Genomic DNA, 27,100 nt, shown 5'->3' on the forward strand with positions numbered 1-27,100 from the left:
TTTTTAAAAAAAATCACACATGAATCAAAGTTGTGACTTCTATTTTAATATATAAGATTACTTGCGTCACGATATGATACAAACCCTAATTTTTCTCGATAATTTTTTCCGCTGCACAATAGCGATCATATATACGGCCCTAATTTTCAAATTATGGTACGCTGGTGCACAGTGCCTTCCCCATAAATTTGGTGGCCTAAAACATATTTATATACAATATCATATATTTATACAATATAAATAGATATCAGTATTATATGTTCACTGTGCGGTGATCTAGTGCCTAGCTGTATATGCGGACGCCTAAACGGGCCTAAACAAATATAATATATATCCATATATATATATAATTTATTGATGATTAATGTGAACATAAAAATAATATTAATACTAAAAGAATATAAGGTTTTCAATACTAAAATTTTTGAAAGATCCTGCTTGGTTCATAATTGAATTTGCAGATGATCCAGCCATACCAAAATCTCTTGAATGATTTTTTGCAGTTTTTGGAAAAATAAATGTGTAGTAAAAAATAACTGATCGTACTTAGCAACTATTATAATTCACACTATAAATAAACTATAAAAAGTTCACTTAGCAATGACTATTAAAGCATTGAACACTTCTAATGAGACTACATACCAACAAATAGACTTGAACTATTATAATATTTAAACAAAACAAACATGTTCAGAGCAAAAAAAAAATGTAAACGTATAGACGGCACCGTTTGTGCGCACTATTCGCCGTGTATACATCCATTTTCTAACAAACCGTATTATAAGCCGTATTTGATGATTTCGCTACGTTGCAAGGCCGCATAGCGTATAGTGACTGTATAGGCGGCCGCTTTGGGCGTATTTACGATATATTATATTTTCTATTTGAAATATAAAATGATATAGTAGATTAGTTATTATGTACTTATGTCATCTTAATATCAGATAATTAGTAGATATGTTAATAAAATAGAAACCACTAGTTGCTATCATTATTTGTAATACTAAGGGCCTGACTGGTTCAAACGCAGCGGTTGCGGTTGCGGTTGCAGGAGTTTGTGGATGCGGGCAGTTGCGATTTTTAACGGTTTTAAGAGATTTGTACGACTGGTACTGCGGTTAAAAATTGGTGCGTTTGCGGGTGACTTATGACTGGTTAACTACCAAATGCGGTAACAATCAAATAATAAATTAACAATATTTACATTTAATATAATTATAAAAATATCTAAAATCATAAAATTATAATAAATATAAAATTTATATTTAGAAAGTTATATTTTTAACTTTTGAAAATTTATTAAAATTGTTTTTATTATAAAATTTTATAATATTAATTAAAATATAATAGATATATTTTAATATTTTCATAATTTCAATTTTAAATTTTTTATTAAATATTTTTACTTTTGTATATTTATTGTTTTAAAAAAAAGAAAAAAAGTTTACCTCCCGCAACCGCCCGCAACCGCAAACGCTAGCTGGAGCCAGCTTTTGAATTTATGAGATTCAGAGCGGTTTGAAGCGGTTTAGAGCGATTTGAGTGATTGTTGCAAACCGCCGACAACCGCTACCAACCGCAAAAGCTGCGTTTGCGGGTGGTAGCGGAAAAACCAGTCGCCCCCTAAATAACATAGAAAAAAATAGAAACACATAGATAACAAATAAATGATTCAAACTAAAAGAGGAACACGCATAAAAAACATTACAAGCCAACATAAACCATTGAAGCTGCAAACTCCAACTCAGACAAAAAGTGAAAATAATTTTTTAACCACTTGAACATAATCATATTTCAAAAATGTGGCCTCAAAAAACTGTAAAAAAAGTTGTGGACTAAAGCTCTTGTCTCTCTGGCCTTATGGCAGGGACGGCTCTGCTGGTGCAGTACTGTGCCGGTGGGTGACTGATCACTACGGTGGACAATGAGTTCGAATTCTGCAACCAAAAGCCAATGTCGCTTATAACGTTGAATATTATATTCCTTAAATATTATATGTTCTGAATTGTAGGACTAAACGTGTACGAAAGAATTTTCTTTTTTAGAATAATTACAAGGTTCTAGATTTGTAATTAACCATGTAATAAAACTATTTGGAGGGTAAACTGTCAATGAGATTTAACTTGTGACTTCTCACATTTCTGTTAGTTAATCCATGATTTTAATCACTGATTCAAATCATCGTTAGTACGAAATAATGTATTGATCAAATATTCTAGAAAAAATTGAAGATGGTGAATAACTTTTTACCTTAAAAATAATAATCTTGCAATGTGTTTCTCCAGCACATTTTGTAATTAGAAAAAAAAAGACGTTTATGATTTTTTTCTTCTCATGTAAATGCAAAGACAAAGATTATTCTACCATAATCAATGAGAATAAATGCATTACACATAAATGTATATGTGAATCTGACATACGTACCTCCTCCTTTGTTGACTCGTTGTAATCACTCGCTTTCATGCTCATGTGAGTATGTGACAACATTCAGAGTTGACGATGACGATAAAGAAGGTGGGACTTGTTAAGACAACGAATTCTTTTTGTCTTTCATGGTAATAAGAGAAACCGAAATGCCCCTTTGTCTTTTTCTAAATCTATCTATCACCTTATCTTGGTAAAATTCGAGGAAAATAACTTATTTCAGATTTGAGTGTTCTTTGTTAGCCAAACCATTTTCCTATATAGAGGAACAAAAAAAAAAAAAGAGAACCCAAAGAGACATTCATGAAATTTTTCACTCTCTGTTTCTGTTAGCTGATCTGTGATTAGGCTTTCATTATTGCTAAGAAGATGGTAAGCCTTTAGATTCTCCTCGGAATCTGCATTATTATTCAGAGCGTTGCTTCCCTACGAATTGTGTTTCGTTATGTCTTCTTCACGCAATTGGGTGTTTGACGTCTTCCCTAGCTTCAGGGGGCTAGATGTCCGCAAAACATTCCTCAGTCACTTTCTTAAGGAGCTGGATCTCAGATTGATCATTGCTTTCAAAGACAGTAAGATAGAAAGAAGCCAAGCGATCGAACCAGAGCTTCTACAGGCAATTAGGAGTTCAAGGATTGCGGTTGTCATGTTCTCGAAAAACTATGCTTCTTCCAAATGGTGCCTAGACGAGTTGCTGGAGATTGTGAAATGCAAACAGGAGCTAGAGCAGATTGTGATACCCGTTTTCTACGGGTTGGATCCTTCTGATATTAGAAAACAGTTGGGTGAGTTTGGTGAAGCTTTTGACAAGACTTGCAAGAACAGAACAGAGAGCAAGATACAGCTGTGGCGGCAAGCTTTAACCGATGTTGCAAATCTAGAAGGACATCATTCTCGAAACTGGTATAACTTTATTATCATGATTTTTTATTTTTTATTTTATAAAAAAAATTTAAAATTATAGTGGTACTTTATTATATGAATTAAAAAAAATATGATACTCAAAGAAAAAAAGATTTATACAACTTGTTACACTAATACACCAATTGTTACATGTTATTTCATGGTTTGTAATATAATATTTTCTCCATGTCAGGGATAATGAAGCAAAAATGATTGAAGCGATCGTAGCTGATATTTTGGTTAAACTTAATTTAACTCCATCAAGGGATTTTGATGAGTTTGTCGGCATCAACGATCATATTGCAAAGATGAGTGTATTGTTGAATGTAGAATCTGAGGAAGTGAGGATGGTTGGGATATGGGGTCCTTCGGGAATTGGCAAGACTGCCATTGCAAGAGCTCTATTTGATAGGCTTTCACATCAATTCGAAGGTAGAATTTTCATTGATAGTGCGTTCATATCTAAGAATCTGGAAGATTATAGGAGAGCTAACTCTGATGATTACAACATGAAGTTGAGTTTGCAAGGAAAGTTCTTGTCTGAAATTTTAGGCTATGTGCACATAAAAATAGATCATCTTGGGGCTGCGAGAGATAGGCTTATGCACAGAAAAGTTCTTATCGTTATTGATGATTTGGATGATCAAGTGGTGGTAGAGGCCTTGGCTGGTGGAGATGATTGGTTTGGAATTGGGAGTAGAATCATTGTGGTTACAAAAGATAAACATCTTCTTGAGGCACATGGGATTGGTCATATTTACACGGTTGGTTTTCCATCAGAAAAGCAAGCGCTTGAGATGTTCTGCCGATCAGCTTTTGTGCAAAACTATCCACCTGATGGTTTTGTGGATCTTGCTTCTAAAATAACCATGTGTGCTGGTGGTCTTCCTTTAGCTCTTCAGATTCTAGGTAAGGCTGTGAAAAGGAGGAACAAGGAGTATTGGACAGATATGTTATCGAGGCTTGGAAAAAGTCCAAACAGAGATATTGTAAAAGGGCTAAGAGTTAGTTATGATGCGTTAGACAGCGAAGAAGATAAAGCAATATTTCGTCACATCGCATGTTTCTTCAATGGTATGGAAATTGATAGAATCAAACTGATGTTTGCAGATAGTGGGTTGAATGTTAATATAGGTCTTACAAACCTAGTTGATAAGTCCCTTATTAGTGTAAAACCATCGTGGAATAATACAAATATTGTAGAGATGCATAGTTTGGTACAAGAGATAGGTAAAGAAGTTGTTCGTACACAGTCTAACAAGCCTGGAAAACGAGAGTTTCTTATGGATTCGAAGGATGTTTGCAATGTACTTGGAAGTTCCAAAGTAAGATTTTTCTTTCTCTTTCCATAAGAATATTGGAAATTGTCATTCCACCAATATAACGATTCTTGTTTTTTTTCAGGGGAGTGAAATGGTTATAGGTATATCCATGAATTTAGATGAGATTAGTATGGTGAGGATACATGAGAATGCATTCGACGAGATGACTAATCTCCGTTTTCTGAAATTCTATAAGAAGTCACTGGAGAGGAAGAAAGAAGTTAGATGGTTACTACCCGAAAGATTCGATAATTTTCCGGACAAACTCAAGTTATTGAGTTGGCCGGGATGTCCAATGGTATACATGCCTTCTAGTTTCTGTCCTGAATATCTTGTTGAACTCATAATGCCTAACGCCAACCTCGTGAAGCTATGGGACGGAGTTGAGGTAAGTTCCAATATATTTTCAAACTGCTTATTACTAAAAATGGGTTTCCTCTTAAAAAGAGACCTTTCACTTGGTGAGTAGTTAATTTTTATTTTGTCTATTTTTTGTTCAGCCACTTACATGCCTTAAAGATATGGATTTGTCCAAGTCTGAAAACCTGAATGAAATCCCGGATCTTTCAACAGCTACCAATCTTGAGACATTGAATCTTCATGGTTGTTCAAGTTTGGTGGAGCTTCCTTCCTCTATTCGGAATCTCAATAAATTGACAGAGTTGAACATGCAAGGATGTGTAAATCTGGACACCTTTCCCACCGGAATCGACCTCCAGTCTCTAAGTTCTCTTGATCTCAGTGGATGTTCACGGCTGCAAAGTTTTCCTTTGATCTCAAGTAACATTTCAAAGCTCAATCTAAGCCAAACAGCTATCGCAAAATACCCCTTTAAATTGCCTTTAGAGTCTCTCGTTGAACTTCACATGGAGCAAATCAAGAGTGAGAGATTTTGGGAAGGAGTTCAGGTATGACATTGTTTTTTCTAAAACTGTTTAATTACAAACGATTGAAATTATTATATTTAAAATTTTAAAGTAAGTTTTTGAAAACATGCAAAGTACCATATCTGAAGATTTTCGTAAATCTTTTCACTGAATATAACACACATTTTCTATGAAAAAGAAAAGACTACAAACTGTATATCTTAAATCCCCTAATTAAGTTAGTGACTAGGTCTTTAGAAATGTTAATAGTAGACTGGCACATGTAGCCTATTGGTTTGTGCTAGTAATATTGTTGTGCCACAATAGAGGTTCAAACTTGGTAGAATGCATGTTGTAGGCATTTATATGTTGTTGACAAACAAAAATAAATAAATGTCTAATAGTTAGGGAAAGAAATGATTCACGTGATGTTTACCCAAGTTTAAAAATATCTAAATAGTGTTTGGTACTGTTTTGTTCAGCCTCTTACAAGCCTCAAGAAAATGGTGTTTTCAAGATGTGAAAACTTGAAAGAAATCCCAGATCTTTCAATGATGACTAAACTCGAGAAACTTGATCTCAATGGTTGTTCTAGTTTGGTGGAGCTAACTCTTTCATCGATTCAAAATCTCAACAAACTCACGACTTTGGAAATGATAGGATGCTCAAGTCTAGAGACTCTCCCAACCGGCATCAACTTAAAATCTCTCTATCGCCTCAATCTTAATGGATGCTCTCAGTTGAGAAGCTTCCCAGATATCTCAAGCAATATCTCAACTCTCTTTCTAAACCAAACAGCCATTGAAGAAGTTCCTCCGTGCATCGGAAACTTCTCTAGCCTTGAATCTATGGAGATGTGGGAATGCAAGCAGCTACAATCCATCTCACCAAAGGTTTTCAAACTTAGTAATCTTGAGGTTTACTTCTCAGACTGTGAGAAATTGACTGAAGTTAGATGGCCAGAGGAAGAAAAAGACACCAATGATGCTGGCACCACCTTGTCATTAGTTATTTTCACCAACTGCTTCAATTTGAATCAAGAAGCATTCATTCAACAATCAGCTTCCGAATATCTGATCTTACCAGGTGTAGAAGTGCCTCCATATTTTACTCACCGGTCTACCGCAAGCTCCCTTACAATCCCTTTACATCGTTCAACTCTTAGTCAACAATCATTCTTGGACTTCAAGGCTTGTGTTGTGGTTTCCGAAGAAACGGTTAGCCATCTGCTGTTCTTTATAGACATTCAGGTACATTGCCGGTTTAGAGACCAGCACGGGAACTACTTTGAGCCTGATAATCCAAGACATTTCTCCTTACATCAGAAATATAATCATCTGATTATATTTGACTGTCATTTCCCTCTAAACCAAGATTGCAATCAAGTTGAGATAGAGTTTCGCCTTTCTAGTATTCGACTCAAACTAAAAGGATGTGGTATAAGACTCTCAGATGACAATACTCCCTCTTTGGCTTCTCCTATTGAAGTAGATGAAGAAGATATGGCTGATGATGGATGTCATGAGACTGAAGAATGTGCATATAGCGATATAGAGACGAAGAGAAGCAGAAAGCGAATTCGGGTAAGCATTCAGAAGTAAGTGAATACAATACTCTATGTATCACAAATCTTTTATATAATATAGACCACTGGATTATTTCTGCAGATAAATACGGAATAGCACATCCTATTGGCTTGCTCTTCACGGTACCCTCATTGATGATTTCCTTTGTTAACTTCTTACTTACGTTATTTTTGCATATTGGTACTTATCATACACGTTTCTTATTCTTTTCTTAAAGTCTATTAAATGGATAATGAATGTTGATGTGTTATAATACTTGTATTTTATAATGAACTGAATATTTATGTGCATGTATAATACAGGAAAGACTAAAAGCTACATAAAACAAGAAAATTGCGAAAGAAACTAAATGAACCAAAGAATCTTTTTGAGTTTCAAAGGTTTTTTATTTAGTTACTTTTATTTAATTATGTCCTGTGGATGAAGCAAAACATAGATTCTTTGTAAGAAGAACAGCAACGCAACTTTACAGCCTGCTAGAACAAGAATTTAATTGCCTTTACGAATCCAGAAAAACCAAACAGCCTTAACCAAGAAAGGCACCGTCTAATCAAACCTATATAAACCTAAGGTCTTAAATCATTACACATCCAAAATTGTGAAGATTTTAACCTAAAATATATCTTTTCAAAAAAAATACATAGCTCTGGATTTTTCTTGTCTAGGGTGACAAGAAAAAATGGCTGAACAGCAGATGAAACCAGTGGCCTCTTTGCTTTTACTCCTGAATTTCTGTATGTACGCCATTGTTCTTGGAATTGGAGCATGGTCCATGAACAAAGCTATCAGCCATGGTTTTCCTATTGGTATATAATTTTCTTTATGTAATAGAAAAGCTTGTAATTTCATAATTAATCAATCATTTTTCTCAAAATAACTTTACGATTTTCTGTCACTAACTGTACAACATCACAAATCTGAAAAAAAATCAAGATGAAATAATATGGTAGTTTGGAAATAAATTTAAAACATTCTCATTAAAAAATTAATAATAGTTTGAATTAATCATCTTAAGTTGTTGTTTTCTTTCAAAAATTAAAGGTGCGGATTTCAGCCTTCCCGCTCATTTCTCGCCAATATATTTTCCGATGGGCAATGCCGCCACTGGGTTCTTTGTGATGTTTGCTTTAATAGCCGGAGTTGCTGGAGCAGCCTCTGTTATCTCCGGTTTCAGTCATCTCCAGTCATGGACTACAGCGAGTCTTCCGGCAGCTGTCTCTGCCGCCACTATTGCTTGGTCGCTTACAGTTTTAGCGATGCGGCCGTCATAATATTCATTTACATATATTAAAGTCGTTTGTTTCTTGAATGTACTTGTGCAGATTTGGATGCAAGGAAATTGAACTTGGGATGAGAAATGCTCGTTTGGTAAGTAAACTTCTATTATGTTACACTATTGCAAAGGTCTATGGAATAAACATGTATAGTGGTTATTTACATATATTTTTCAGAAGAAGAGTAGTTTAAATGTGAATGACTAAAAGCATTTATTTAAATAACTCAATTAGTGAGCAAAAAATGATTCAGTTATTTTTTATTTCGGCAGAGGACAATGGAGGCATTTCTAATAATACTTTCGGCGACACAACTTCTCTATATCGCTGCTATATACGGAGTTCGAAACTAATCGAAGAACTAAAACGGATTTCATTTCTTTTTATTTCTTTGTTTTGTAATTTATAAATTATTATCCAATTTGCTTATTTGAAGATTGTGTATTTGTGTGGTTTGGATTATTTGATTGGATTTATCTTGTGTGTTTGTTTGATTACAAGAGATTTTGTGCATGGTTTGAATAAATGCATTCCATAATCACGTATATAATTTTTTTAAAAATAATTAAATAATTTAAAAAATAATGAAAAGATAATATTAGAATATGTCAATGGAGTATTCCATAAAACGCTTAGAAAACATAGTTCGGATCTTTTTGTTCCCATTTGCTATGCCCACGAAGATACATATGGTTGACCTCTCATAAGCTCTTTCCTCTCCTCTCATGGCTGTTATCAATCCAAGGTCTTCTTAAAAATACAACACTATTTGATAGGATTTGTGCCAAACCAATATAATTTGATCGTCTGACAGTGACACTTTGCCGACAACAAATATTAAGAAGTCAAGAACACAAGGGATCCGCATCTCTTTCTTCTCGAATTTCTGAATATTGAATCGAAGAGTCCGCGTTGAAATTCAGACATCCGTGTGTAATAGCGTATCGCGGACTTTTAATATGCGTACTTACGTTTCAATTTTTGTGAAGAGATATACGCATGAATAAGAAAGATGAAAGGAGGTCAGAAAAAAAGAGGTTTGAAATGGGTACAAATTTGGACTCATAGTCATTGGATGATATGAATACCGGAAACTTCCTATTAAGGTACACTACAAGTCTTCTTGATGCGATATGTGCCCTAAAGGCATAAACCCACAAACAAATTAATTAGTTTTCGAATAGCATCTTTACCGATTATTTTTGTCAAACTACAATAGTAACTCTACAAATTAATACTCCATAAATTAATAAACACCATAAATTAATTAATTTATCCGATCTCAAATTGAGTAGGTTCAAAATATGACACAAATCGATAAGATAATAATTTTTTAGAAGTTCTTATATAATTTGGTCCCATTAAAATTGTAAATTAATAACTTATATGTATGTACATTTTCTATAAATACAAATAAACTATTATATCCCATATTTTATATTTACAATGGGGTCATATTTATATTTTCTTAAAATTTAATATATTTGATGAGACTTAGTAAAATTATATCTAAAATCTATGAAACATATTTTATATACATCAAATAATATAAGAAAACCAAGTAAATTTTAAATAAATACATCATTTATTTTGGCAAGAAAAACAAAATCATTACAAAATCACCAAGTATACCATCAATTACAAATACAATTCTACCAACTTCTAGGCTATGGAAAGTACGAAGAATCTAAGACAGTCAATTAGGTTAACCTTAGCTTTTTGCTCATGTAATTTTCATTTTCAAAACACGTACCAGTATCGGCTTGATCTCCCAAGTAATTCAAGTTTATATCGGTTTTGTCTTCTCATGTTTGCTACCAAGCTGAACGGATGAAGTATCCTTTGGGGTTTCCTAGCATTTCTTTACCTTTTTTGCCATGTGCCCAATTCTTGAGGTCTCTCATTTATTTAATAATCACTATTGATGATTCTCATCCTTTATTTCTTAAAATGATATTTCCATTCTTAGCCAAAAAAATAGCATTACAAAGCATTCTTGTAATTTTTTTTTTCTTTGGCATCAAAGCATTCTTGTAACTAAAAGAATTTTGATGCACTAAAAGCTTTTACAAACTTTTTTGGAAGTGTTATCCTTCTGTTCTTTTCTTTTTAATACTGATCAAAATACATCATCTATAAATGCATATAATGATTAAATATTTGTAACATGTGCAATAAAGAAGAAAAATTTCACGAACAATGCTTTTCTAATGCAGCTCCCCATCATCCTGTTTTGCATCCTATAATATGCAAGAAGTTATATCCTCTGGAAATCAAAACTTATAACTGGTGTAAAAAAATTTAAACATTAACCATTAAAACACGATGTTTCCAAAAAAAGTTAGCTTTCTAGAACATTGTAATAAAAAATTTCATCAATAATATAAAATATACATATACATTTTGGTTTTATCTATAAATTTATTTTTATGATTGGTATATACATATAGAAACATGTGTATACATAAAGATATATACATATACATATATACCAAAGGGTAACTTAAATTTTTTTATATAGAAGATTGAATTGACTGGATGTTAGAATTATAGAAACACATGTGTTTTAATATATATAGGCCTATATATATACACACATATAAACCTAAATATATACACCCCCACATAGACCTAAATTAAAATGCACACATAGAGCTAAATATAACTACATACATATAGAGCTAAATATATATAGACATAGATATACAAAAGAAACTATATAAATTAATACTCAATAAGAACGATAAATTAATAAATTTCTCAGTTAGAATATTGAAACATGTAATATAATTTAACAATTTCTCAGTTAGAATATAGAAACAAAATATTTTGTTTTTATTCACATTGAAAGTCATCTTTAATTTTTCTAACCATTTCAAAACATATTGATGTTCTTTATCATTTTAAACCTAAAAATGCATTTGCCTTTAAGGTACATATTTTCTATACACCAAGTAAAAGAATAAGAAAACATAAAAAACATATATGTAAAATAATTCCATTATATATACTTTAAAATATTTTTTCATATATTTATATAAAACTATACTTCAAAATATATAAATATAAACGAGAAATATTTTGCTAAACTTACAGCGAGAAAAAATAATAAAATATAATAGTCTTAACCTTATTAATTTATAATAAAAAAAAAAGAATTACTTTGTGTATATAGTGTGAATGCATGTTGAAGTGGGTTCTACGTATTTTGTTCATCCGTTTTCCTTGACATTTATTCGCACTATACAATTTTGAATTTAGTAACAAAGATGTAAAATATGAAATTTGTGTTTTGTTGGCAAGCGGGACAAGTTTCCAAATGACTCATCTTAAAAACCCCAACGTTTCTCCCTCAGAAAAAAAAAGAAAGAAGAAAATCATTCACAAGATCATATACACTGAAAATAGGGAGCAAAAAAATAGAAATCGGCAATGGCGTCGAAAGGAATTGTGGATGCGTTCAAGGAACTAGCTGTCATTGTGAATACGCCTGGTTTGGACGTGCCTGTTAAGAACTTCTCTGATGCTTGCTCTCGCTTTTTCGTCGTATTTAAAGTCCTCAAAACAGGAATGTTTCCAAGGTTTGCAGAGATAGACTATGTTACCAAGGTATGTCTCCTCGCCTTGATTATGAAAAGAATTTAAAACATAGTTATATATGGTTCTTTGACCCAAAAAAAAAGTTATGTATGATTTAAATTTTAAATAGACAACCTGATTTGTGTGGGGTATAAATAACAGTTAATGAATAAGAATTTTGAAAACAAGCTCCTGTTTATATATTCAAGCTGCAGATGCTAAAATACAACCTACGAAAACTATCTTAAGTTTTAGACTTAATGAAAAATATTGAATATGCTAAAATACAACCCTTTCTTAGGTGAACGATCTTGCCGAGGCGTCGAACTTAACACCGACATTAGAGCTAATGGTTGACAGAGATATAGAGGCAAACTGCGTAAGGAAAGTTGGTAGTCATACAAGAAACCTTTTGCGGATTAAGCGTAGTCTTGAAATGATGAGAGTTATGTGCGAAGTGCTATTAGACACTGAGTAAGTGTTCTTGAAGACATTTCACAACATATTTAAAGAAATGCCCTGTCACCTTTCATATGCCATTGCAATTTTTTTTAGTATTTTATATTTTTATTATGTGCAGAATCTTCTAGAAGTACATTTTATTTTGTAGTTTTCATTCCTTTTATTTTTTGCGAAAGGGTTAGTAATATAGGATGGGAGCGCCGATGGTCCTGGAGATCAGGTCCAACAATAAAAGGGATGCCGTTTTACTTTATGTCAAAATTGAGTTTGGATAACATCCATCTAGAGTTTCAAAAAAAAAAAGATGACATCCATCTATGCGGCTTTGAAAAAAAAAGTTTGGTTTAATAAATAGATTTGAAGCAACAATAAATAAAATTAGTTAGTGACTATATAAAGAACAATCATGTCCGATTGTGGATATTTATTTAAATATTATTATAAATAAAATTTAAAGGACAAATAAATGTAGGGGTTTTATAAGAAAATTAACCCCAGGAACCATATAAATTAACACATTATGCAGTTGCTTTTCTGAGAATGCCATGCTAGCTCATATGAGTACACATTTTTTGTTATCATTGTCTTTTATCTTTCAAGATCACAAGATTTGATGTGTTCTTAAAACTGATTCGTAGATCTGATCACTCCTTAAGAGATGCAACATTCACGGCTTACAATCAAGTGTTTGCTCCGCACCATGGCTGGGCTATTCAGCAGGCTGTTGCTACAGGAATAGGGTCTCTTCTTCCCAAGACGCTGCTATCTGGAATGTTCAATGAAACTGGTAAGTAATGAGCTTTTTAAACGTTTATATATTTTGGTTACTGGAATAATATATGAACTGAACCGAAACTAATCCATGAGAGCTATTCAAGTAAGATAATCTGGTCGTTTAATGCATCCCTAAGGCTAAGAAAAATCACAATGATGGTGTTACATGGTGGGCTCGCTCTCTAGCCTTCGTTATGTTTTGACGGCTACAAAATTACTGTCTGCGCACATTTTTTTTTGATAAGTCTAACTATACATTCTTTCATATCATTCTGAATCTTTACAGAGGAAACGTTTAAGATCCATGCTCAAAGCTATGTTACTGCATCAGCATCAGTAACCAATTATCTTGACAACCTCTTCCTCTCCAAGAACCTTGGTATTGATTGGTGAAGATTCTGTAAACTTACATGGCCTAGGCCAAATTTATACACCATGGTATCCCTTCGTGATCACTCCTTTTTACTCTATCTTCTATATTTGTCAATCAATGTAAGTTACTATTATTAATAATATTAGACCACCTCCAATGAAGGTTCTTTTCCATTGGAGCTCTTTAAATATGTATTATATATATATATATATATATTATATATGTATAAGTATTTGTGGGATCCAAAAGCTGAACTATTACAAGAACCTCTTTGGTGTGGTTTTAAACTATTATAAGTGTACGGGGTCTTTTTTTTTTTTTTGACAAGTGTACGCGATCTTAATCAAATGTCAAACTTCTAATCCTCCACCGTACAACGATTTCAGTTTTTGACTGTCACCGAACGGCTTAAGTAGCAAGAATGCGTTATATTTTATTATGAACTCCACAACGTGGAATGCTTAGAGTTTGTATATGGTAAAGAAAAGAAAATGAAGTCTCTATAGTTTAAAAATTGCTAAAAGACTGATATGAACATTAAATATTTCTTACACAAATGGCTTAAAATAGGTATTTATATGATTTGGATCATTCTAGGTTTTGTGTCCGTATACTGAAATTGGTATATAATTGAAATGTAACATTGTAATTTATGTATTTAATATTATAGTAAGTGTGGTAAATATTAAATTTTAAATGCTTCGATCCTATAATAAACAGGATCTTAGTTTTTTGAAGAAAGTCATATATTAAAATAGGTAATAATTCTTATAAATTTACGTGTGAGTCACTTGGGTGACCGGTCAAATAGTGATGCACTTGCTCACATACGAAAAAAAAATTGGTTACCTGAAAAACAAACATTTATTTTTTCCCTAGAATAATTATATATACAGAAGTTGGAAAAAGATTTTTATTTCAACATGAATTTTTCGCATCGCGTCTTTTTATTCCCGATTTTTTTAATAATGCAAATTTCATACTAAACTAAACAAAAATCCAAAAATATTACATGAATTTACGTAGCGTACTTTTTCCTTCTTGAACTTTGTAATACTGTATATTTCATATTAAACTAAAAAAAAGATCAAAAAGTACTACATGCACTCTCAAGATCATGCTTATATATATTGGCCGTCAAAGATGCTAATCAACCATTAATTTATCAATAACGACCTCATTTTTGATAAATACTACATGAACTCTCAAAATCTTGCTTATATATATATATATATATATTGACAGTAAAATTTAAATTAGTACTCTCAAACTCTCAAGTGCTTATATTTAAATTGCTGTTAATTTAAATTAGTACTTTATTAGTACTATTAAAATTTGAAATATCTTTTTGAAAATTTAATTGTCTTTTTTTAAATGTAACTTTATATACATAAAAACACAAAATTCAAAATTTTACAATATATTTTAATATTTAGCAATACTATAAGTAAATATTTAAATTATAATAATTAATTTAAATTTATAAAACAAGATTTAAAGTTAAATTTAAAAACAGAAGTAATTATAGATTTATTTGATAAAACTAAAACCAAAAAAATATGATAACATTTATTTGATTAAACTAAAACTTATATATAAATTTATATATACAATTTATACAAGAAAGTTACTTTGATCTTGGAGTTAATATGTTCTTACTTGTCCACCATTGTGAGAGTTTAAGCCTCCCAAAAAACTAATTTTTAATTTTACAGAATTTATCCAAATAACGTCATTTTGATAAATTAACTGATGATTAACACCTTGACGATCAATATATATAAGCACAATTTTGAGAGTTAATGAACTATCAGATGAGTAACAACTTTGACGGTTAATAAATATATAAGCACGATTTTGAGAGTTAATGAAGTATTTTTGAATTTTTTTTAGTTCAGTATAGAATATTCATTACTATAAAATTTTGAAAGGAAAATACACGACACTGAAAATTTATGTAATACTAGGGGATGGCCCGCCCTACGGGCGGGTGAGTTTATAATAAAATTATTCTAATTTTTTTATAATTTTATTGGACACTTGAAAATGTGAATATTTAAATGTTTGTTCTGAAGTAGTTTAATTGTTGTGTATTGACCATTGTGTGTGTTGTTGTTTCATTTTTTTACCTGATACTGTATATTATGGTGGAGCTCGGTTGTTTGTTCCATAGTGAAGCAATATGTGAGTTTGTTTGTGTTTTTCTTGCGGTGATGATGTTTTCAGTTAATAGGTTTAACATGGTGTGATGGAGAGGAATGTTTTATTTAACTTCGTATATGATTTGGTATTTACAGTTTAGCAAGGTACTTGTCGATATCTCTTTGTGAAACTTGGTTATGTGAGAGTGATTCTGTATATTTTATTGCGTAGTTATGGAGTTCTCGTTGGGTAGCTACTGAGTTGCGTGAGAGTTTGTGGGATGTAACCGGCGTGTTTAACCATGGCTGTCTTCCATCAACACATGTGTTGTGATATTTGTTAGGGTGGGAAATTTTAGTTATGATCTAAGTTGCTTGCTTAGCAAGATAGCTCACCTTGGGACGGTTGGGGATTGATGGTAGCTAGAGATCCTCTCAAAGCTCGAGCATTGAGTCCAGCATAAGGCACTGTTTTCCTGACATCACTTTGTCGAGGTTTCTTCTTTACCATTAGGTAATGATTAGAGGAGTTCCTATGCAGCAGAAGTAGAGAGCCAAGTATTTGTGTAAATTTTAACGCTCAGGAGCTTCAATCATTTAGTTGTGAGAGAGTAGGTGTTCAGCATATTTTCAAGCCTCTGTTGTTATTTGAAACCTTTTTGTCCAATGGGTTAACCTGTTCTAATCACTCGTAACGTCTGGCGCAATTATTAGAGGATGTGTTTATGAGCAATAACATGCATGCAGTTTTTGTTTGTATATAGTTACTTGAACAAAACACCGGCGAACAATTTTTTTTAATTATGTAAGAATATATAAGAGTGATGGAATAATTTTGTTAGAGGACTAGAGTATTTATTAACCAGCTGTATGTGGAGATTCTTTTTGTGCATAGCGATGAAGTGAGTGTTAAATTATTCAAGGAGGATGTCATGTGCCTTTCTGGTACTCGTAATGTAGTTTATAAGTAGCATGTAAATTGTCATGCTTCGCATTAATCCATATTTTACTTAATGCTTAATATTTGATTGAGCTTTGTTAGTAATTGGAAAAGGGTTGAGGATCAGGATCTTAATATTTGCTTAGTCCAAAAGGACTGTGGAGGTTAACATTTTGAAAATAAAAAGCAAAACAAAATAGCTATAAGCTTGGAAGTACTCAGATTTCATACTGTTGGAGATGTAATTTAGAAACTAATGCAACTTAAACGCACTCCTGTCCTGTAACTTGATCTCCCATTGTGCTTTGGATGTTACTCACACTGTACCTACTTGCCGGACTACCCATCTTCCTTCACAGTTGCCTCCTCGCTTGTCTCCCTTCCTTCAACAGAGGTGTGAGTTGAAGCTGTGGCCTCACTTTCTCCACCTTCAACATCATCATTTCCCACAGTCACCATTTTTCACAGGAGTGATCTCAATCAAGTACATCACCGCTAAGCAGCAGGTTTTTATCAAGGAGCTTAGCCATTCCGTCAAAAACACTTGGGCATATATTTGAGTGCCTAAGAAGACAAGAAAAAAATCTTTAAGACATGTAGAGATTTTGAAACCTTCCCCCGTAAGCATTACTTAAAAATAAAATAAATGCGTACGTTATTAGCTTATACCTTTCTATGCTCAGGGTGATCATCATACGTTGTGTACTTTTAGTCGCTTCATTGTAAGTAGTCCTAATGCCCCTTACTTGCCCAACAATATATATTGGAAAATATCCACGCTAAGCCTAAGCTAGTAAGTGAGAAATCAAATAAGGATTATCAAACTTATTAGATTTTGGATTTAAATCTGACCTCGTAAATGAGTGTTCGTGTTGGCTAGTTCCATTACTTGTTAAGCCGGTGTACGCTTACTGATGACTGAATCACCATCATCTGAGAAACAATAGACTACTCAAAATAAAATGTCACTCACATAAAGCAAGAGGTCAGACCAAATGTTGAAATTAACTAATAAGTAGAACGTACCTTCGCGTCAAGAAGCTACATAACATCGAGAGTAAAAGCTCCGGTGGAGTAAACCGGGAGTGAAGAAGTGAATGATTATATCGCTGTGATATATCGCTTCTCTCTGAACCGTGAGTCTTAGACTCTGTTTATAAAGCTAAAAGAAGTGAATGATTATCTTCTGGTGTCAATGGTGCATCCTCTGTTTCTTAGCTCTCCATCTCTGAACCGTGAGTCTTAGACTCTTCCTTGCCAAATCACCTAAGACAAAGTGAACGACTAAATTTTATGTTTGTCCAAACCTGCTCTAGATCATTAAGCAAAGACATAGATATTTAGTCAAATAAGGCACTGATGTTGAGAACTCTTTTAGTCTAGGTGAAGAAGTCGTTTCAAGAGAAGGAAACATATTTGCAGCAATGAGAGAAGGAAAGAGATCGAGTCACCTAAGGACTGTTTCTTGTAGTAAATGAAACTGATTCTTCAATGGTTGTTGCACGATTAGATATTGGACTTCATGCTTGCGGTAATCTTTTTTTATGATGAAGAGTTGCAGTGAGGTCAAAATCTGCAACTGTTTCAGAAGACGAAGCTATTAGCGACAATCTATTAAACAACTCATACGCATAGTTTCTCATGCCAAACAATAATATATGATCATGAGCAAATGATAAAAGTATTGAAAATATATGATTATAAATAACTGATAGAGTGATAGATAGATGATACTTACGCAAGAGGGAGGTTGTGACAGAATTCAATGATCCGCGAGAATGTCATAGATGTTCTATTGACGTGAGGCTCTTTTCAATGGAGATATCTGCGGAAATACATCTTCCCATGGGATATGAGTGCCCAAAAGATAAACTCGTAGTTCTCGATCCACTGACTGTGTACATCAGACAAAAAAAATCTGACTTTTTTAATAAATATACACAAAGAGAGTTCAAATAACAAATTCCTTTTCTATACCCAGAATATAGAATTCTAAAGATTCTTTTTTTTTTTTCATCTATGCATTTAAATCAAATGACCCAATGAGAAAATTTACCTATAAATCTCTAGAGAAGATCAAAAGAAAATCTCCATGTACAAACCTGGCATCTCGAAGGGAGACTGGACGGTAGCAAGAGGGAGTCTAGAAAGATTGTATCTTATAAAAGACGATGAGATCGATGCATTGAACATGAACTAAGGAGGCATAGCAACTCAAGACTGAATGAATGCCATAACTGCAGATGTTTCTCAGAAGCATCAATGAGGATGAGAAGCGGGACCGTGAGCGTTTCACAAAGAGAAGACATTCGGACAAAAATCATCGACATCCGCGGCTTTGTTCTAGGACTCTGAGTCTCTGACATATGCACATGTTTATAAAAGAGTTGAGCCTATTACATTAAACGGTTTTAAACATCAAGCCCACTAAACAATATTTTGCCCCATGCTCAATGCTAAAGTAGCAGCACGAGAAGGGAGAGAAGTCTCGTTTATTATTATAGATAGATAGCTTTATAAATTTTGTTTAGTGCAGTATGAAATATACGTTAATACAAAGTACAAAAAGAATAAAATATCAAGTCATTGATCATGTGTGTTCTTCATCCATGAAATTGCATTTACAATAATTTCATCTCTCTGAAGTTACTCAAGAAAAGACATGACAAAGTCGGGTTTCTTGTCTAGCAAACTTTTTACATAAAGACTAGGGGTTAACGTAGCCCGGGATTTTTATCTTTTTATAATTTAACTTGTTAAATTATTTATATTTAGGTTATGATACATATATATATCTATCTATACTATTATTTATGAAGTGATTTGGCTTATGTTTTAGCTTCTTCATAATTTTAGGTGTTTTCGTTTATTTGTCAAAATTATAAATAATTTAAAATTTTAAATATTTCAAATAATTTTACTTAGTAATCTTACTTGTTATTATGTTTTAATTTTTTATTTATTAGTAGTTTTATTTATGAAGTAATTTAACTTATGTGTCACTTTCTCCATAGTTTTAGGGTTTTTTTTATTTATAAAAATTTTAAATAATTTTACTTAGTAATTTTACTTATTATTATGTTTTAATTGTTTTTAGTTAGTAGCTTTACTTATCTGTTATATTTTTAAACTTATCTATTATATTTTAAAATATTTTTAGTTTGTTATGGTAAATGATTAATTAATGTAAACGTACGATAAGCATAATTAATAATCAATAGTCATAATAATTTTAATAAATAGTTTTACAATATTTATATAACTAATAATAAAAAGTTTGGAAAATATTATGATAATTAAATGTATAATCCACATAAATATTTGATATTATCTTATTTATTAAATTTTATGTGCGTTAGCATATGTTCTCTGTTTTTGTTTTTAAATGAAACTGACCTGATGAGCCCGACAGTGTTTGGTTTCTTGCACTTGAAGTTAGGGCAAATGAAAGTTGTTTCTGACCTTTCAAGTTGAGACTTGCAGGCGGTGCAGGAGATGAAGTACCAACCATATTCTTCCATGACATCCGTTATTGTTGCAGTGCAAATGAAGTTAGCGACCTGAATGTTTAGATGGGTGTAAATACTAAGAATTAATAAAGAAAAAATTTAAAGGTTTGCGAGCAAGGCCAGACCTGTGGTGACTCATTTTCTAAGAATTTGTGAATTTCTTTCAATGTCACTGTCTCCACTTTAGTAACTGCAGCGGAAGAGCTGTTGACAGTTGGTGGGATTTTTCCATCAGCTTCAAACATAGGTCGAACATGTTTGAATATGAGACATGATAGCTTTGCAATAAGAGAGGGGTTGATTCACAACTACCTTGATAATAATTTTTCTGTATCAATGATGTCCGAGTCAAAGAAGAGGCGTGTGGAGGCTGTGGAGCTTAGGGTAACAACACCTGAGAAGTGGACAGTAATTGATATTGATAGTGATACACACACGAAATTTAATTAATATATGTCTTTATGAAACAAAAAGAGGAAAATGGACAAACCTCCAAGTGTTTTTGAATTGAGAGTGGTGAGCAAGATTACTGACGGTTTTGTCTTGCTATCATTCCATCTACTTCGGAAAACAGCAGCAATTTTGTCCCACAGATAAACACGAGCTGTCTCGCCGCTGTTAATTAAAAATAGCAAGGTATTTAACACCAAATCTATTAGACGCTTAAATAAATACGTTTGGTATTAGTTTGGTCTTACTCTTCAAGTTGCACATGCAAGAAGACCATATCCTTTGATCTTTCACCAGCAGGTGCTGGGGCAGTAGCCATGGGTGTCTGAGTGTCTAAGTTGTCCCCATTGATGACTCGCAAAAAGCCAATGATATCTGTCAGGGAGTTAAAAATGTTAAAGTGCTGAGAATCAATCTGGTCTAAATAAATCATTAGAGTTAAAGATTTATAATGTTTAGAGAGAAAAAAGTGTTCACCGAGAAGATCTGTGTGTTTATCGACAATGTCGGTGAACGCTTGGAGATCTCGTATACGAAAGTGCTGAGAATCAATCTGGTAGTCCACTTCATGAACAGGAGTGAAGGTTGTCTTGTTGTTGAAGCTGATCCCGTGCTTATGTGGTGAGACTCTGTAAACTGATTTGGAAAGTCTGATGCTGAACCCGTTGAGCTTGTAAATTGTGTTGGGTTTCAGGTCCTCTTTGAAGCGGGGAAGGAAGTGTGTGGAGATAAACCCCTGAATGGTTGTTGACTGTGGTGGTTTCATTACGCAAGAGTTAGTAATGAATGTTAACAATAAAAGTATGGTAGTTTAAGTTTAGAGAATACCTTTGAGTCTATGAGGAGCAACTCAACTCCCATGAGTATGTTCGCCTTTTTGAAGTGTCGGGCTTCCCAGCAATGAATCAGCCTGACAAAAACTTCCTTGTTACAGAAATCTCCTTCGAGGTCGTCAAACGTTGTTGGGACAGCGAGGGTTGTGGGAGGAGCCATTGTCTTTTCTTTGCTGGATTTCTTTGGAGTCTTCTTTGATGGGTGTGAGGTTGATGGTGTTGATACAATGGGTTTTATAGAGACGTGCTTGATGTAAATTTATACATTTTCCTTTTACTGTTTGATGTAGTATTTCCATTTTTTAAAATTGTATATTTGCTCTTTTTTTCTTATATTGTATATTTCCATTTATTATATTGTATATTACCTTTTATTTATTTTTTTCATTTTAAGATAGATGTTTAATGTAGAATTTATATTTTCTAAAATGTATATTTACTTATTATTTTCTCTTATATTGTATATATACATTTCTTATATTGGGGGTGATTGGTAGTTGCTGTAGGTGCTGTCCACAACCCTATTTATTTCTACAGCACCAAATTTAGAGCAATCAAGCTTTAAATTTTTTTTTGAAACCACAGCTCTTAAAATAACCTACAGCTGTACAAATGCTCTGCAGAGCCAAATATCCAAAGCAATTTTTTAGTGCTTCAATAAAATTCTACAACAATAAAATCTAAAGCCACATCAAAAAGTTTACAGATTTTTTTCTACAACAAAATATTTAAAGCTACGGCCATTACCAATCGGACCCATTGTATATTACTTATTGTTGTTTTTTTATATTATTGTATATATACATTTCTTATATTGTATATTACTTATTGTCGTTTTTTTACATTTTAAGATAATTGTTTAATGTAGTATTTCCATTTTATAAATTGAATATTTACTAATTATTTATTTTAACTTATATTACATATATAAATTTCTTATATTGTATATTACTCATTATCGTTTGGGCAAATCTCCAAAATAGCACATTTCTAAGTTTATATCACAGAAATAGCACTCAAAAACTAAAATGACCAAAATAGCATTTTATCTTTTGAAAAATTTAAATTTTTTTATTTTTCAAAATTTGAAATCTTATCTCCAAAACCTCAATTCTCAACTCTAAACCTTAAAACCTAAACTCTAAACCCTAAACCCTAAATTCTAAACCCTAAACCCCACCCCTTAAGTGCTATTTTTGCGACTTTTGACCTTGAGTGCTAGTTTCGGAACAAAAACTTGATTTAGTGCTATTTTGGTCTTTTTCTCTTATCGTTTTTTACATTTTAAGATAAATGTTTGATGTTTATGTGTAAAATAAATTATTTCAAATATTATGTTTGATATTTAAAATACATATATATAATATTTATCATATGATGGTGGTATGAGAGAAAGGTTTTGTATTTTAGGTTGAAAGAAACTATTGGAAGGAGATGCAAGAAATTAGCATAACGAGACTTTTCGTTGATATATGAATATGCTTTTAGAAAATTTTTATCAATATATAGATGTTTAAATCTTAATATATTTTTTTCATTGTTTTTAAGTTGTGTATTTCTTTTTCTTATACTTTCTATTTACTTAATATCTATATTTTACATTTTAAGATAGATGTTTAATATTTAATGTACTCTTTCCATTTTATTAAAGCTTCATCAAACTACTTCAAGTTGCACATGCAAGAAGACCATATCCTTTGATCTTTCACCAGCAGGTGCTGGGGCAGTAGCCATGGGTGTCTGAGTGTCTAAGTTGTCCCCATTGATGACTCGCAAAAAGCCAATGATATCTGTCAGGGAGTTAAAAATGTTAAAGTGCTGAGAATCAATCTGGTCTAAATAAATCATTAGAGTTAAAGATTTATAATGTTTAGAGAGAAAAAAGTGTTCACCGAGAAGATCTGTGTGTTTATCGACAATGTCGGTGAACGCTTGGAGATCTCGTATACGAAAGTGCTGAGAATCAATCTGGTAGTCCACTTCATGAACAGGAGTGAAGGTTGTCTTGTTGTTGAAGCTGATCCCGTGCTTATGTGGTGAGACTCTGTAAACTGATTTGGAAAGTCTGATGCTGAACCCGTTGAGCTTGTAAATTGTGTTGGGTTTCAGGTCCTCTTTGAAGCGGGGAAGGAAGTGTGTGGAGATAAACCCCTGAATGGTTGTTGACTGTGGTGGTTTCATTACGCAAGAGTTAGTAATGAATGTTAACAATAAAAGTATGGTAGTTTAAGTTGAGAGAATACCTTTGAGTCTATGAGGAGCAACTCAACTCCCATGAGTATGTTCGCCTTTTTGAAGTTTCGGGCTTCCCAGCAACGAATCAGCCTGACAAAAACTTCCTTGTTACAGAAATCTCCTTCGAGGTCGTCAAACGTTGTTGGGACAGCGAGGGTTGTGGGAGGAGCCATTGTCTTTTCTTTGCTGGATTTCTTTGGAGTCTTCTTTGATGGGTGTGAGGTTGATGGTGTTGATACAATGGGTTTTATAGAGACGTGCTTGATGTAAATTTATACATTTTCGTTTTACTGTTTGATGTAGTATTTCCATTTTTTAAAATTGTATATTTGCTCTTTTTTTCTTATATTGTATATTTCCATTTATTATATTGTATATTACCTTTTATTTATTTTTTTCATTTTAAGATAGATGTTTAATGTAGAATTTATATTTTCTAAAATGTATATTTACTTATTATTTTCTCTTATATTGTATATATACATTTCTTATATTGGGAGTGATTGGTAGTTGCTGTAGGTGCTGTCCACAACCCTATTTATTTCTACAGCACCAAATTCAGAGCAATCAAGCTTTAAATTTTTTTTTGAAACCACAGCTCTTAAAATAACCTACAGCTGTACAAATGCTCTGCAGAGCCAAATATCCAAAACAATTTTTTAGTGCTTCAATAAAATTCTACAACAATAAAATCTAAAGCCACATCAAAAAGTTTACAGATTTTTTTCTACAACAAAATATTTAAAGCTACGGCCATTACCAATCGGACCCATTGTATATTACTTATTGTTGTTTTTTTATATTATTGTATATATACATTTCTTATATTGTATATTACTTATTGTCGTTTTTTTACATTTTAAGATAATTGTTTTAATGTAGTATTTCCATTTTATAAATTGAATATTTACTAATTATTTATTTTAACTTATATTACATATATAAATTTCTTATATTGTATATTACTCATTATCGTTTGGGCAAATCTCCAAAATAGCACATTTCTAAGTTTATATCACATAAATAGCACTCAAAAACTAAAATGACCAAAATAGCATTTTATCTTTTGAAAAATTTAAATTTTTTTATTTTTCAAAATTTGAAATCTTATCTCCAAAACCTCAATTCTCAACTCTAAACCCTAAAACCTAAACTCTAAACCCTAAACCCTAAATTCTAAACCCTAAACCCCACCCCTTAAGTGCTATTTTTGCGACTTTTGACCTTGAGTGCTAGTTTGGGAACAAAAACTTGATTTAGTGCTATTTTGGTCTTTTTCTCTTATCGTTTTTTACATTTTAAGATAAATGTTTGATGTTTATGTGTAAAATAAATTATTTCAAATATTATGTTTGATATTTAAAATACATATATATAATATTTAGGGCTATTTGGCTTAATATACATAGAATGGAAAATAATTAGGTAAGTAGCAAAAATTTATTATATTTGCATGTCTGGTAACGCGAGGACTGTGAAAATTACGAGTGTCTCCCTTTCGTCTTGTGTAATCTCTCTTTTAAAAACAGCAGCTGTCAGATGTGATATCAGATTTTAATTCACTTAAATCTTTGTCTATAAGACCAAAAATATTTTAACAGAACATGGTTCTTTTGATCTGACTTTGGCATCAATTGGATAAAATGTTGACATCCAGATATATTTAGTACTAACCTATGATAACAAAATTTACAACTACATATACTTATGACATAATCCATCAATTTTACGAAGATAAGATCACTTAACTTCTTCTTTTTCAAATAAATTCATTAAACTTCCCAACTGGGCAAATCAGAACAGTGTAACCAGTGCCTGTGTGCCGGAGAAACAGTAAAGGCTAGGTTACAACAAGAAGGACAAGAAATCTACAAGCATAAAACATCAGCAGCATGAAAAGAGGTCATGGGAAAGAAGGCTCCGGAAGCTAGCTTCCCCTCCGGTGAATACAACGGTTTTTCAATCGGGTTTCCAGAGCTTCATGGGGGTGTCCAAGCCCAATTCGCCTCAGTCCCCGTCAAAGAGAACCCACCCAAAGGCGCCCCACGACCACAAACACAGGCGTCACCACCGCATCTACGCAAGATCCTCGCCTTCTCATGGGTCCGAGCTTCCACGTACGACCTCATCCGTCATGGCGGAGTAGAAAGGATCAAGACTGACGAGAAACAGTCTAAGGGAACCGCCATCCCTTTTAACAGATCCGCCGATACCAAAGCCTCTCTACAATCAGAGACGTCTCTGGGTCTCCTGTACACGCGGCCAGTGCTATTCCGTCATGTGGCTCGAGATCCGGAACGGGGGGAACATGCTCTAGCTCAGGCGAAGGCGCCGTACACCGAAACATTTTCGAACTCTAGAAGATGCAGAGATGAAAATTTGTGAAAGTAGAGAGACACGCATAAAACAAGAGTTGAAGAGAAAGATTACAAAAGAGATGAATCTGGGAAAAAAGAGAGAGCTTGAAAGATGATTCTCTGGAAAAATCAAAGAAAGTGAGAAAAATAATAATCGTAAGAGAGAAAATCTGGGGGAAGATGACTCTTGAAAACGAAAAGCAAAACAATGTAAACACGTGTTGGTTTAATACATATCTTATGTCTGAGAAAAGAAATATAATATTATTTATATCATATAGCTGGAGTAGGCTGCATGTGTAGAGATAAGGGTATGACGGGTATATTTTAAAAAGAAACAGTACACATACCACATAGCTAAATATACTTTATTCTGTGTATATGGAATGCAATTACTCAAATATTTATCATATATTATATATTCATAAATATCAAACATGATCAAATATTATATGGTTAATCCTGAGTTTTTAAGGACAAAATCAACACCAGGAACAGGATGCAACCACTTACCAGGCGGCTCACACCAGAATCTGGACGAAGCTCAATAGCAGACGTAGGAAAATCCTTCCCGTGCTTGGTCTTGAATTGTTTAACGATTTCTGAGAGCTCAGGGACATATGATAACCTCTGGGAAGTTGAATAAGACGCTCGCAACCGCTCATTTTAGATCAATGGGGCAGTTTCTGTAAGTATTGATCACAACGATTAGCACATTATACACAGAACAAAAAACAAAGACTTTATAATAATGTTCACCAAAAAGGAGCAAACTTGTGCTTACTTTTGAGAACCAATAACACCTAAAGAACAACAATGAGTTCGCAGTAGATGCCAATGAGTTCATAGGTAGCCACTGTCTTCTCTTCCACCTGAGAGATAGAAAGAGAAACATAACAAAACCACATTCACATCTCATCAACAAACAACATGAGTGAAACCAAAAGTAGTGTGGATACATTGACAATGTGATCAATACACAACATGATTGAAACAAAGATTGAAGTTGTTCTTACCCGAATTATATCTTAGGGTTGTTCCCAGCTTCGAGCAATTGAGCTAACTCTTGCCT

The 27,100-nt window shown here is 32.8% G+C and overlaps 5 protein-coding genes across 12 annotated transcripts; 3 read left to right on the forward strand and 2 right to left on the reverse strand.

The window, feature by feature from the left end:
• Window positions 1-2,529: 2,529 nt before the first annotated feature.
• On the forward strand, window positions 2,530-7,391 carry LOC106411386 (disease resistance protein RPS6-like). 2 transcript variants are annotated; one of them, XM_048760224.1, is made up of 6 exons: window positions 2,530-3,327; window positions 3,521-4,652; window positions 4,732-5,037; window positions 5,150-5,557; window positions 5,998-7,112; window positions 7,183-7,391. In XM_048760224.1, the coding sequence occupies exons 1-6, from the start codon at window positions 2,870-2,872 to the stop codon at window positions 7,184-7,186; spliced, it is 3,423 nt and encodes a 1,140-aa protein (XP_048616181.1). In that variant the 5' UTR covers window positions 2,530-2,869; the 3' UTR covers window positions 7,187-7,391. The 2 variants fall into 2 exon arrangements, with proteins under 2 accessions (XP_048616181.1, XP_013707590.1); XM_013852136.3 differs by having other exon boundaries at window positions 2,534-3,327; window positions 5,998-7,098.
• A 182-nt stretch (window positions 7,392-7,573) lies between these two features.
• Window positions 7,574-8,872, forward strand: LOC106409111 (membrane protein PM19L). Its single transcript, XM_013849794.3, has 4 exons — window positions 7,574-7,907; window positions 8,143-8,362; window positions 8,424-8,469; window positions 8,648-8,872. The coding sequence occupies exons 1-4, from the start codon at window positions 7,781-7,783 to the stop codon at window positions 8,726-8,728; spliced, it is 474 nt and encodes a 157-aa protein (XP_013705248.1). The 5' UTR covers window positions 7,574-7,780; the 3' UTR covers window positions 8,729-8,872.
• A 218-nt stretch (window positions 8,873-9,090) lies between these two features.
• On the forward strand, window positions 9,091-16,521 carry LOC106409481 (accelerated cell death 11). Its single transcript, XM_022708899.2, has 4 exons — window positions 9,091-11,984; window positions 12,256-12,428; window positions 13,055-13,203; window positions 13,477-16,521. The coding sequence occupies exons 1-4, from the start codon at window positions 11,808-11,810 to the stop codon at window positions 13,581-13,583; spliced, it is 606 nt and encodes a 201-aa protein (XP_022564620.1). The 5' UTR covers window positions 9,091-11,807; the 3' UTR covers window positions 13,584-16,521.
• A 244-nt stretch (window positions 16,522-16,765) lies between these two features.
• LOC106407331 lies at window positions 16,766-22,206 on the reverse strand. Of its 7 annotated transcripts, XM_013848173.3 has the most exons (14): window positions 21,432-22,206; window positions 21,081-21,354; window positions 20,852-20,978; window positions 20,644-20,768; window positions 20,466-20,547; window positions 20,279-20,357; window positions 20,041-20,204; window positions 18,747-19,003; window positions 18,383-18,538; window positions 18,096-18,223; window positions 17,671-17,910; window positions 17,497-17,577; window positions 17,314-17,429; window positions 16,766-17,208 (listed from the first exon to the last, which is right to left on the reverse strand). In XM_013848173.3, the coding sequence occupies exons 1-8, from the start codon at window positions 21,594-21,596 to the stop codon at window positions 18,988-18,990; spliced, it is 1,032 nt and encodes a 343-aa protein (XP_013703627.2). In that variant the 5' UTR covers window positions 21,597-22,206; the 3' UTR covers window positions 16,766-17,208; window positions 17,314-17,429; window positions 17,497-17,577; window positions 17,671-17,910; window positions 18,096-18,223; window positions 18,383-18,538; window positions 18,747-18,987. The 7 variants fall into 7 exon arrangements, with proteins under 7 accessions (XP_013703627.2, XP_048616193.1, XP_048616189.1 ...); XM_048760236.1 differs by having other exon boundaries at window positions 17,314-17,389; window positions 18,747-20,204; XM_048760232.1 differs by having other exon boundaries at window positions 18,747-20,204.
• Window positions 22,207-22,717: 511 nt separating this feature from the next.
• Window positions 22,718-24,835, reverse strand: LOC125575720. Its single transcript, XM_048760255.1, has 3 exons — window positions 23,680-24,835; window positions 23,329-23,602; window positions 22,718-23,226 (listed from the first exon to the last, which is right to left on the reverse strand). Exons 1-3 carry the CDS (start codon window positions 23,842-23,844, stop codon window positions 23,093-23,095), a joined length of 573 nt encoding a protein of 190 aa, XP_048616212.1. The 5' UTR covers window positions 23,845-24,835; the 3' UTR covers window positions 22,718-23,092.
• Between the last annotated feature and the right edge of the window lie 2,265 nt (window positions 24,836-27,100).

The sequence above is a fragment of the Brassica napus genome, chromosome A2, assembly GCF_020379485.1.
Source record: "Brassica napus cultivar Da-Ae chromosome A2, Da-Ae, whole genome shotgun sequence".
In the NCBI taxonomy this organism is placed as follows: domain Eukaryota; kingdom Viridiplantae; phylum Streptophyta; class Magnoliopsida; order Brassicales; family Brassicaceae; genus Brassica; species Brassica napus.

Excerpts from the sequence above, each read along its gene's own strand:
- LOC106407331 (XM_048760236.1), bottom strand. The coding sequence starts at position 21,596 with ATGGCTCCTCCCACAACCCTCGCTGTCCCAACAACGTTTGACGACCTC. Across the intron at positions 20,769-20,851 it reads TTGCATGTGCAACTTGAAGA|CGGCGAGACAGCTCGTGTTT; the intron begins GTAAGACCAAAC and ends TTTAATTAACAG. Across the intron at positions 20,205-20,278 it reads TAGAAAATGAGTCACCACAG|GTCGCTAACTTCATTTGCAC; the intron begins GTCTGGCCTTGC and ends CTAAACATTCAG.
- LOC106409481 (XM_022708899.2), top strand. The coding sequence starts at position 11,808 with ATGGCGTCGAAAGGAATTGTGGATGCGTTCAAGGAACTAGCTGTCATT. Across the intron at positions 11,985-12,255 it reads AGATAGACTATGTTACCAAG|GTGAACGATCTTGCCGAGGC; the intron begins GTATGTCTCCTC and ends ACCCTTTCTTAG. Across the intron at positions 13,204-13,476 it reads TGGAATGTTCAATGAAACTG|AGGAAACGTTTAAGATCCAT; the intron begins GTAAGTAATGAG and ends GAATCTTTACAG.
- LOC106409111 (XM_013849794.3), top strand. The coding sequence starts at position 7,781 with ATGGCTGAACAGCAGATGAAACCAGTGGCCTCTTTGCTTTTACTCCTG. Across the intron at positions 7,908-8,142 it reads CAGCCATGGTTTTCCTATTG|GTGCGGATTTCAGCCTTCCC; the intron begins GTATATAATTTT and ends CAAAAATTAAAG. Across the intron at positions 8,363-8,423 it reads CTTACAGTTTTAGCGATGCG|ATTTGGATGCAAGGAAATTG; the intron begins GCCGTCATAATA and ends GTACTTGTGCAG.
- LOC125575720 (XM_048760255.1), bottom strand. The coding sequence starts at position 23,844 with ATGGCTCCTCCCACAACCCTCGCTGTCCCAACAACGTTTGACGACCTC. Across the intron at positions 23,603-23,679 it reads TGCTCCTCATAGACTCAAAG|TCAACAACCATTCAGGGGTT; the intron begins GTATTCTCTCAA and ends AAACCACCACAG. Across the intron at positions 23,227-23,328 it reads TAAACACACAGATCTTCTCG|ATATCATTGGCTTTTTGCGA; the intron begins GTGAACACTTTT and ends ACTCCCTGACAG.
- LOC106411386 (XM_048760224.1), top strand. The coding sequence starts at position 2,870 with ATGTCTTCTTCACGCAATTGGGTGTTTGACGTCTTCCCTAGCTTCAGG. Across the intron at positions 4,653-4,731 it reads ATGTACTTGGAAGTTCCAAA|GGGAGTGAAATGGTTATAGG; the intron begins GTAAGATTTTTC and ends GTTTTTTTTCAG. Across the intron at positions 5,038-5,149 it reads AGCTATGGGACGGAGTTGAG|CCACTTACATGCCTTAAAGA; the intron begins GTAAGTTCCAAT and ends TTTTTTGTTCAG.